Source organism: Rhyacophila brunnea, unplaced genomic scaffold, assembly GCF_057557595.1.
Source record: "Rhyacophila brunnea isolate RB1 unplaced genomic scaffold, BYU_Rbru_1.0 scaffold_2, whole genome shotgun sequence".
NCBI lineage: Eukaryota > Metazoa > Arthropoda > Insecta > Trichoptera > Rhyacophilidae > Rhyacophila > Rhyacophila brunnea.
The window spans coordinates 21,826,502-21,839,056 of NW_028232859.1; the positions used below are offsets into that span (position 1 = coordinate 21,826,502).

Consider the following 12,555-nt stretch of genomic DNA (forward strand, 5'->3'; position numbering starts at 1 on the left):
TCGTTGTCATTTACTAGTGTGTACCTATTCATTAGTAGTAAATATCGTACTATTCTCGTAAGTATACCTGACAAGTGTGCTCTTTTTATCGGATCTCCACAGTAACAGTAAAATGGCTGAAATTTTAATTGTTATAAAAGAAACATCTCTTTTTTTACAATGATGCCTGACCATTCGCGCGTTTAATAATATTAGATTGACATTTGATATCGACAATAATAGTAAAAAACGTTATCTAGGAAGATTTGTAACATATTGTAAGAATGTTAAGTAGGGTACCTAACACAGAACTGATTAATATATATAATTCAGGTACACTACATTATGAAACCGGTGTTTGAATCTGTGAGTGTCCTACGAAAATGAAACACATTATAGACGTGCGAAAGTGTGTGTTGCAACTTTCAAATACACCAATATTGAATGAACGTCAGTACATAAAAAAGAGCAGTTGTCAGAACGAAAGAAAAGCGTATTTTTGCCACGTGTTTAAGTTCATCCCATATTATTCCACACTCGAGATCGGTTGCCTGTTCCCATTAATCCTGTGCTCACTGGTACCTAATCATTCTTGAATTAAAAGATAAGGTAAATTTATATACGTCGGTATTTATCTATTTACTATTCCATTGGACCTCACTTGGTTGGTCAGTACCTAATAAATAAAAATTAATGATTATAACAATGATTGTGTAGTCTAAAATGTCGGTCAAAGTCAACGGTTAATACTTATAATTATATTGTAAGTAATTTACACATAATTTTAAGTTCCACTCCACGATTTTATCGTTGTCTATAGTTATTATCTTACTAGATTACGAGTTTGTTCAGTTTAATGCTATTATATATTGATTTATCTAAAACTTATATAAAAAATGCTTAATTCACATAATTGACCAACAATCAGAACCAGTTTGGTAAGTTTAGAATAGCACTGTCAATAATAATTTATTGATGTCCCACACATTTAACTTTTTCTTTGTCATGGCGCCACATTCCAAGAGAAACCTTAATGTGTCAAAAAACTCCTCAATCTCCTTCAATTCTGCACATTTCCATACTAATCATCCGTATATCCATCCAGTGAAGTCATGACCTATCAGCTGTCTGGTGCTTATCCTTTCTTGTCTCTTTTGGACTTTCCCGCGCACACTGTTCGCGTTGAGTTCGGGTGCGGACCCCTTCCGAAATGGAAAAAAATACAAATTATTTAGGTAAATGGAATATTATTTCTTCATGGCCTCATGCATAAGGATCGTGAGTCGGATTTATCTATCGATTAAATGGCATTCTACGACATGCAAGACTTGTGGTTAGTGAAAGACCCGTGGCACTTATAGGTACGTTGGTGCAACTATCTGGGTCATTCAATGTGTGCAATATTCAGATACGGCATGTCTACAAGACAAGATAGCACGGACGACACAAACGGACATTAACGTTCCTAATAATTATGAACGTTAGACCACGCGAATTCGATAACCACTTGTGGATGCGATAGGCCGCAATAACTCGTAGGTGAACACCCTTAGCCTTATAAATGCAGGCCAGGTGTTTATCGCTAGAATCACAGTGCAGTGAATGTATCCGGTACTATGGTATTACGACGAGAAGCTATACGTAGAAGGCGGAGTAAATGTGGAAGTCAGAGGCACCTGCTAGTTTTTTTAATCCCGCCCCCTCCAGCCACATTAAAAATCAATAAAAATATGATTTGATATTTTTTTTAAATGGATCCTCACTCAAACCATTTTTCTGTTTGCGCGCCTGGTTTTGGAGATTTGCACCCTTCCACGCGTGATTGTTAAGTTCCGATGAATACCGCAATGTCTGGTTTATCATGCATATTATAAAGCTTATGGTTGTGCGGACGCCATTCCGCCTGATGTTATCATCTCAGATGGGACCGAAAATCTTTCGCAAAATTTCGCGCGTAACAAAATGTGAGAGCCAGTGACGTCCCTAGACAAAATGCCGCCCCATTTTTTATACAGTATTTTTTATCATCCTTTCATGACTCCAATATCTAAGAAATATGTTCTAATATATTCTGTAATGATATGTTTAGTTTGAGATCGCAAAGGTTTAGGCATTATTAAATCGATAATCGATGACGGCGTGACGCTTCGATACAGACTAAAATCGTGGACCCGGAGTGGTAGGTGGGACGCTCTGTAAGAGGAGGGTGCATCTTTAATAACTCAGACTGTAATTATTAGCAAATTTGTACGTGTCGTTTTTGGTCACCAAGGACGTCGAAGGGCAACGGAAGTATACTAGACATCGCTAACCCAATAAACCAAGGGAGCTGATTTAAAAAAAAAATAATAGCTATTTATATAATATATTCCAAATGATTCTCCTCGATTTGCCGCCCTTCATGTAACTGCCGCCCCCAAGCGACGCTCAATCTACCTACCCCCACGGGATGTCACTGATGAGAGCCATCTGAACTCAGCGTCCAAGCTTCTGACTTATAATATAAGACAGAACTGGTTTTATAAGGGTTTTAAAAAGGTGAATTACCGTATTCTGGGAGAATTTGACTTGCTTATGCAGCCCATCTGCATAAATCCTTAATAGCATCTATTATTTCTCACAATAATTTTCCTGTTTATTTCTTTAGTCATTTATATATTTTAATGATCACTAGTATTTAAATACAATACTATGAGAATTGCATATTATGAAAATAATCTGGTCTCTTAAAATGAATTGATTATTAGGTTACGTCATATTATATTTTGAATTTGAATCTAAAAAGATTATAGTATCAGTTACAATGATACCTATCAATCAAAACAAGTGTCGAATAAATAAGTAGTTTACGTTATCGTTGGTCACTTTTAAACGATAATTAAGTTGATTTCATATTCTCAGTAACATCTATAAATGTGATTTATTAACGTCAGTTTTATAGAATAATAGCGCCTGTACACGTGCATGGATTTACTTGCAAAAATATTGTGTATTTTAAACTATTACGATAATATTTTTTTAGACGCAAAAGTGCTGACTGTCACTCCAATCTCATTATTCAAGCGTAAGCGAGACGTTATGTTGTCATTTTATGGTGCTGTTCGAAAAGAAAATCGGTTAACCTCAAAATGATTATACTATCGTTCTACTGCGCAGGCGCAGATATTGCACGGTCCAATTGCCACGTGAAAATTCAGAAGCTTCTGAAGTTTTTTGATTCATGCATACAATCTTGAAATTTACACGATAATACACGTTTATACGTGAATTTTTATGACGTACTGTAAGCAGTAAATCCATGCACCCGTAAACGGAATATAATACCATGACATAATTCCGATTGTAGGTTGTGAAGCTATTCTACAGTAGGTACTGAGTGTGGTTCATGAAAAACCCAACACAACAAAAGAGATGGAAACAAATACGAACCAATAATACGTGCAACAGATCCGTTTATACGACAATCTGTTTACATATGTAAATTATTTACATCCAATGAATGTCATAGGCAAATCATACATTTCAACATAATATAAATTATATCTTAAATGAATTTAATATATATTTTTAATAATATTATCAGTTATAGTTTTTTCGTGTATTTTGCCGCCTCTGGTATGTTGTCACTTGGATTCTGCGTATACCCACTTCGTGCGGCCCTGCATGTAGACGCATGGTTTAAATCATTACTATAGACCCACCAGTATAAATTGTCCGCTGAGTGAGGCCGCCACATGCTAACATTTGACATATTATTCAATACTTTTTATACTGTGATGAGCTTAGTTCTAAATTCGAACACCGGATGCATGTATGCATAAACACATTAATAACTATCTAACTTCAAAAGTATCATAACCAAAAAAACACATATTACGTACAGTCATTCTCTATGTGTATTTTTCGATACTTCAATTTATTAACTATAAGTTTCCCTGTAAATTTTAACTATGTATATTGGGGTATTATTAATTTTATTGAATTTTACACATAAGTTTCGCTTTCTATTTGTCCCACATGACCTACAAAACTTGACTTTCCCTCTATTGTACTTATGATACTTAACCTTAACATACATATAAACTTTGATAAATCACCGCTTACTTAATAAATGGTTATTTGTTAGAAAAGAGATTTACAAACACTTATGCTATGTTTTTTTTTGTATTCCAGAGTGAAAAATTGGGCGCTGAAGTTTGGCGTCGACTTGTGGGAGTTTGGTCGTCACTTTACGAAAATGAATCAGATTCAAAATGTGAGTATTCTTTTAACTTTGATCTTTTTAAAATATTCATATCGATCACAATAAACATACAAATTCACCATGTATAGTCATTTAAGTAAGCACTAGCAATAAGCAAACTTTCACAATTTATATCTATTTGAACATACGTCATTTGGAATACCTCAGAAATATAACGTCTTAAATAGTAACTTATTATCTTATGTTTAACTACCTATAGGTATACGTATTTTTGATGATACAATAATTCAAGTAAAGCCTTGATGACCACCACTGGTTTCGTTTAGGTTTAGATTTATATTCTATGCTATTCTACATTTTAGCATCTTTAAAACCAGCCAATGTGCCATAATACACTGTAAAAGGACAAATAGTGCAGAATCATAGATAATAAGACATATGAGCATGGCCCCCACATCCTGAAGCGGGCCCCCCTACCTATCGCTAGGGTTAAAAGCTCTACAGAAACGTTTTCAAATGGTGTTAAAAGGGTATTCAGTGTATTTTTAGCGATTTTATGTGTTTTCCAATACATCCACTTGAGTTATGAAGTTTTCGAATATCGACACATCTATAATCAAAATTTGCATCACACAATCACATATTTTAAAATGTTATCAAAAATTCTTAAAGTAAAATAACTCCGCAGGCGACTTTTTTACCATTAAAGCAAATTTGTGATGACTGTATGTTTATCTCACTTATAAGGTAGACGCGCCACGCGTTCCCCCCCCAGAGCCCGGGCCCCCAGGCTAGAGCCTTGTTAGCCCCCCCCCCTTGTGGGGGCCATGCATATGAGTTGAGGTCTCTAAATGAAACAGGGTGCCAGAATAATAAGCCAGATTAAAAATGAGATTTTTTGTGAGAAACTTTCTATCTCTAGCGCTAAAATACATAGGTACAAATTGTGTAGCTGGTTATAAGCTATATATCAACGATTTGTGATTATATTTTGTTTATATATATCCGTTGCCGACCTCCTTGTAAAATTTAAAAATATATACAATACAAAATATATATCACCGCTCGAGTTTATTTATTGTGTATTATAAAGAATTGCACCGTAGGCAAATTTTTTGATAGGTATATTGTCATATAATGGCTTTAATGGGGGTAAGGATGGGAATGTAGGATAGGGATATAGGATAGGGATAAGCATGAGACTCGGGGAAATAGGATGCAGGGTCGTGGATGGTTTGACTTTTACCTCTATGACCTCAGTTACCTGTCCGGTTACTACACTCATTCGTTGGATGTTCCTGTATAATAATGATAAAGTACATAAAGATGGAATAAATATAAATATCTCGGATTGAGCGCCACTCTATGATGATGCATAGAGACAATAGTGATAAGGAAAATTAAATGAAAAGCAAGTAGAGAATTTTCAACAATTGTATATTAATAAATAAGATAACTTGCGGGCTACAGTGTATAAAAATGTATAATTACTTAAGTGAATCACGAGCACCTAATGCGATACAATATTTAAATAAATAAGAACAAAAACCCAAAAGCTAATTCGAAACAAAGACTACTTCGGTGGACCGTAACATAAATGAACAATAAATACCAATTATACAAAAGGCTCTCCAGCCTTTTCGCTGCCCTCGATTCCTTCCAGGACGGAATCGAGGAGTGCGTCTTCAAACGTGTGGGGACCGTGGAGTTCCTCCGATCTCCTGGCGTGGGGGGGACGTCCTTCAGATGGCCATCGTCCTCGTCTCCAAAACGTCAGGAAATCGAAAGCCCTGTGCCCAGGGTCCGAGGCTCGGAACTGGCCAAGACGTCTGCTTCCTTCGAACGATCAAGACTGAGAGATCGACTCCCGCTTCGCCTTCGTGTAAAAAGCCCGCTATCTCCCATAGCGCCGGAAATAGTGTCACGAACTCCGTACAAACTATCCCGTGCGCAGGCGTGATTCGGTCGTACTTTTGCGTAGTGTTGCCCTCGTAAAAACTTCTTTGGCTTAGTGTGTTATGTTATAAAATAACATGACATTACCTCCAACCTCGGTAAGAGAAGGACAAGCCATAGCGAGGACTTCGACTGTCAACTTCTCGGGGGGGTCTTCTGATAGCATCAATCCTCCCAGGGGTTGGGCATCATGGACGGCATGCTTAGAGATAGCGCGGCTACAGGCGAAGCGAAGGAGACATATAGATGAAATTTCCACTCTGTTATTTGGTGACAGAGGGAGAGGCTTATGAAGAATCCAAAAAACGAAGAAGATTATTTGCTGAAGAGTGAAGAGCTGGGAGAGGTCTCGTAGATTTACCCTACCTAACCGGTCCACCAATAATTTATAAATTTTGAAAAAGATCTAATAAATATAAAAAACACCTAAGCTCGTGTATATAGAAATATATAAAATATTATAATTTATAGATAATTCACATCATAACAAATAGTGGGGATTCAGCCCAGCAGTGTAAAACTGTCATATTAAGAATATATAAAAATTGATTTAGATAAAGCTTCCAAAAAGATAGGAAGAGTTGTATAATAATTATTAGTTTGAAAAGAGTTGATATCAGTATAAAAATTGAAATAATAGCCAAAAAATTTACATAAATGCACCTCAGATAATAATAATATATGAAATGGTATAATAAATTAATATATTGTATATAAATGAATTAATATTTTGGTTCAAGAAATTTAATTCAATTCATTAAATTGATAAAATTGCAGAGATAGTATAATATAATAAAGTAATTAATAGAAATTAAAATTGCTTCCATAATTTGAGTAATAATATAAGCATTGAGTAATTAAGTTGAAAATAATAATAGATCAATGAATGATTTAATAGATTGATTTCGAATAATATTAAGTTATTGAAAAAAAGATGAACCTTTAATAGTTGGCAAAAGTTATAAAGTGCACAAAGCAAAAGATATAAATTCTCAATCGTATATGCCGTGGTTTTTGGCAAGTATACATAATAAAAAATAATAAATACAATAAATTCACCAACCTGGTTCGAACAAATAACATAATAATAATTAATAATCAATGAGTGCCAGTTTGGTTTTGCGTGAGGGCGAGTCTATCGGAAAGTAATAAATACTGTGCGTCAAGCACCGTCCGAACATTTAAAAAGAACATTACTAAAATATACTACTCTCAGATGTCTAATCTGAATAAAAATAACAGTGTGGCTAACAACCAACAGCTGTGATGTGGATTCTCTGTTAAGCCTGTAGGAAACAAATGACGTGTGATGGTATTCCAAGCCATGATCCGGATCCCAAGCAGCGCTCCCACAAATAAAATAACGCGAACAAGGAGGAAACTAAGCTAGAAAAGACTTCCTAGTACAAAATATATAATTAAAATTAATCATCGATTTTAGTATACTACGTTAAAGTCTACCATGGTGTAACAAGATATCGTCCGTTCCAGAATATACGGCTCCGCTTCAAACTACTCTACTATATTACATTATGTACAATATATCACACTTAAAACTACTTAGAAATACACCGCCGCAGATTCTGGACTAACTCAATCCCGCCAAACCCGAGACCTCCGGTGACGTACGTTTCTTCCGGTGGCGTGTTCCAGCCCCAGGTACGCGAGATCTGAGTCCGGAACCCATCAGAAACGGACCTCCCAGATACAGAAAGAAAATACCACGGAGCACCACATGAAAGCCAGGCAACGACGAGGAAACCATGAACACATCGGAAACTAAACGTAATTAAAAGAACAACATGGTTCGCAACTGGTCCGACATTCAAGTTGGGGCTGCAAAAAATAAAAAATGAAAGGCTAAAGAGATCGTATTATAGCGTCCACTTTCTTCCCTCAAGGAATTTTGATAAGTAGGTTGATTTCCTTCATACAGTCCAGGCCGCTGCACAACATCATCAGTGTCGACAGACGATCGCTTCTATTATTCGCATCACGCCTGCCAACTCACCACCATAAACATCAGAGTGCGGTGGAATCCACACAATCAGCGGCAGATTCCAACGCCAAAAAGAGAGGGGACTAACGGAACCGCCTTCAGTACCGATAGTTCAACCCAAATACCAAGAGGGTTGACTGCTAGAGAAAAAAAATCAGACGCGTCCGAGGAACATCTTCAGCACCCCGGATCACTAAAACAAACCGGACAGTAGTGAGACACCTTCAGTTCCCACGACTTCCAAGGAGCTAGCAGCCAACAAATAATAATAAAATCTCCCCGCAACCTGTACCGACAAAGATACATTGAACAGAACAAGTATAACCAATCACTACAATCAATAAAAAAAAAAAAATATAATAAAAATAGCAAACAAAACCGTCACGCAAAAACAAGTACAAAGGCAACTGGTATAATTAAAGATCACACGATCACCAGCGCGATGTACTTAATTAGACAATTGTAGGTAATTTTAAATATAGATATTTTATCACTAGGTAGCTAAACTGACAGGCCCTTCCAAACGCCAAGACAGCGGTTGCGTCTTCCGGGAACACCATAACTCTCATCCTGGCACTATGGTGGATTTTAGAACTATGCTTGTTTACCAAAAGTTGGTCCAGATGCTGTTTGTGTGGTATGAATTGAGTAGGCCTCCTTCCCGAAAGGTCTGCAACCACCACCTTTGCGATGGACGTTCACCGGAACAAGGGTGTATTGCCATGTGCAGGAAAGAAGTCAGTAGCTGAAATAGTTTACCATAGGTGAGTAAAAATTCACAAAGAAATTGAAATAAAGAAATATAGAATTTTATAATAGAAAGTATTACTCAATGACATAATATATGTATAAAATTTGCGATAATTAATTCGATAAAAAATCAATCCAAAAAGAAGCTTGTAAAAGAGCAAAAATAATAATTATAATTTATAAATATCTGAGGTGTGTAATAGACAAAAGACCAAAGAGTACAAAATTCCTTCACGAAAAAATTGAATATTAATAAATAGGCATTATTAAAATGCGGCCCTGACAAAATTCAAAATAATTGGTTGAGTGTGACTAGCACGGAAACACACCTTTCCATAATAATAAAAGAAAAAATATTTGACAGAGTGTGTGTCGTAATGAATGAAGGTTTGATAACTCCTAAAAGTTTCAAACAAAGTTGATAATGAATAAAATATCAGCATTTTTTAAAAAAAATTTGCCCAGTGCACGCTGAACAAGCAAAAAAAATAATCAATTATTAAATTCAAGTTAAATTGAAAGAAAAAATAATTTAGTTAGTTCCAATGTAAATGTAATTAAATATCAATTCAAGATTGTATTTGAAAGAAAAATATTTTAATACTCAAAGAAAATTTTTTTTTTTTTAAATATCAATGAAAGAGAATATTCAAAATTAAAATGTACTCTAAATGCATATATGGAAGTTTTAAATAATAATTATTTATTTATATAAAAAAATTGCAAAATCAAAAAGAATGTAATTAATAATTTAAGTGAAAGTAAATTGAATGTTTATGAATAATAAATAGCGGAGGGCTAGGATTTGAAAAGAGAAAAAAAGAATTTAAAAATATTAATTAATGTTAGCTTATATGCTTTTTTAAAAAATTAGGAGAGGACGGAAAGTTGCATATAGTTGAGTGAAAGCATCTAGAATGAAATCAAAAAGCTTTAAAAAAAATATGTCTTTAAATTAGAAAGGATTGTGACAGGAGAGAAAAAATTAAATTGATTCAAAAAAATATGTAGACGGAAGTTTTATATAGGAATTAAGAAGGAAAATTTTATTAAAAATATTCACCTGTAAAAATAATTATTTATGTATAATAAATAATCATTCTTACGAAAGAACAGAATCTTGAAATTAAATATTTCAAATAAATTCTACGAAGGTGTCATCTATCGACTGCAAATGTAAGCGCGCTTGATGTTGTGAACAAAAATCAATTTGAAATATGAATAATTGAATAGGAATTAAAAAATGACTAAATCTATTTCAATGAACGAAAGATTACTTGAATTTTATCAATAATGAACGCGAAATGAATAATTTCAATTGTCTACTTTATAAAAAGAACAGATTTGAAAAAACTAATATCGAACTGTCAAACAAGTAGGTAAGAAAAAACAATGTAAAAACATATCCGAAATAAATGTATTCTACCGTCGCAAATAATTAATTGTAATAGCAAAATAAAATGAATAGAAAGTTAATAATTAAGAAGAAATGAATTCAGAATAATTTAGTGTCAAATTTTACCAAGAATGAAAATATATCACTCAAATAATCGATGACAGCGCGACTGTCGACTAAATAGTGGAATAACCCGATAATGATTTTATTCGAGATATAGAAATTATTAATTATTCACAATATAGAAATGGAACGAAAGGACCTTTTGTAAACTTCCATAATAAGGTTCATCCAGCTGTCCAATTGATTTGGTGTTACATCCACATAGTATGTTTCAATTCAATGGTTCTATCAAATTTGAGGTTAATAATTCTTGTCATCCAGTAGGTATATAAATGTTCATGTCGATCTCGTCCAAGTTTGACATCCTTCCTTCTCCTTTGAAACTTTATTAAATCACTTATAGCACCATACTAAATATTAAACAAACTTTTTGCTGAAACAATCAATGGTTAACACAAATTCCGATGCCCAAATATTGACATTTCCATACCAATAATGTGGGTATCACATAAATTATAGAAGAAATATGTATTGATGATAAATGTGCAAATTGTATTTCAAAATTAGGTGTATACCATATAAAACACTCTTAATATTAATTTGCGAAGGAATAATTGTAGCTTACAACACAATATTAAATAAATTTCACAAGGACAATAATGTAATTGGCGTGACGTATTGATCTCTCATTTAGATCGCCATTCTTCGCGTACAGCATAGACTAGTCTCACGTCTGTTGCAAGTACCGCGTAAGTCAATAAAAAACTATATAAATATATGAAAAATATAACACACATAGTTACGACCACCGAACCAGAAAAATTTAAGAAAAATATTACGCAAATAATACGTTTTAATTTGTCATTAATTAATTTACAAGTTTAATAAGTTATAAGAAATAGAATAATTATCAAAGTGCGTCTAAAATCACGCCCGATACGGAAGCGCACGCAAGCGATGTCACACGACGGTAATCAAAAAACATTCAAAACTGAACCGGCAAAAATTGGTATAATTAGAACTAATGACTCTGAAAACAAAATACAGTTACGGTAACAATTATTGTATGAAATCGTGACTAGCAAAATTTAAATTTTTTATTATCGGAACAAATTAAATTTAGAGAAAATAGAACGAAATAACGAAAGAGTTCGCAATCCGAAACAAATAACTGTAGTCTTTGGGAGGTAAGTCATCGTGTTTTGGAAAAGAAATATTCAAAAAGAAACACGATGCTTGTTGGGTGCCAATGTCATATAATGGCTTTAATGGGGGTAAGGATGGGAATGTAGGATAGGGATATAGGATAGGGATAAGCATGAGACTCGGGGAAATAGGATGCAGGGTCGTGGATGGTTTGACTTTTACCTCTATGACCTCAGTTACCTGTCCGGTTACTACACTCATTCGTTGGATGTTCCTGTATAATAATGATAAAGTACATAAAGATGGAATAAATATAAATATCTCGGATTGAGCGCCACTCTATGATGATGCATAGAGACAATAGTGATAAGGAAAATTAAATGAAAAGCAAGTAGAGAATTTTCAACAATTGTATATTAATAAATAAGATAACTTGCGGGCTACAGTGTATAAAAATGTATAATTACTTAAGTGAATCACGAGCACCTAATGCGATACAATATTTAAATAAATAAGAACAAAAACCCAAAAGCTAATTCGAAACAAAGACTACTTCGGTGGACCGTAACATAAATGAACAATAAATACCAATTATACAAAAGGCTCTCCAGCCTTTTCGCTGCCCTCGATTCCTTCCAGGACGGAATCGAGGAGTGCGTCTTCAAACGTGTGGGGACCGTGGAGTTCCTCCGATCTCCTGGCGTGGGGGGGACGTCCTTCAGATGGCCATCGTCCTCGTCTCCAAAACGTCAGGAAATCGAAAGCCCTGTGCCCAGGGTCCGAGGCTCGGAACTGGCCAAGACGTCTGCTTCCTTCGAACGATCAAGACTGAGAGATCGACTCCCGCTTCGCCTTCGTGTAAAAAGCCCGCTATCTCCCATAGCGCCGGAAATAGTGTCACGAACTCCGTACAAACTATCCCGTGCGCAGGCGTGATTCGGTCGTACTTTTGCGTAGTGTTGCCCTCGTAAAAACTTCTTTGGCTTAGTGTGTTATGTTATAAAATAACATGACAATATATAGGAAAAGTTTGCGCCTCTATTTTACATTCATAATATATAA

The 12,555-nt window shown here is 34.7% G+C and overlaps 1 protein-coding gene across 4 annotated transcripts in view; it reads left to right on the forward strand.

Moving 5' to 3' along the window:
* The window catches only part of stol (voltage-dependent calcium channel subunit stolid), a 161,037-nt gene that overhangs the window by 34,970 nt on the left and 113,512 nt on the right, over positions 1–12,555 (forward strand). For all 4 annotated transcript variants that reach the window (XM_085947296.1, XM_085947295.1, XM_085947297.1 and 1 more), the window contains exon 3: positions 4,153–4,234. In XM_085947296.1, the coding sequence (XP_085803422.1) occupies positions 4,153–4,234 (82 nt within the window). The remainder of the gene's footprint in view (positions 1–4,152; positions 4,235–12,555) is intronic.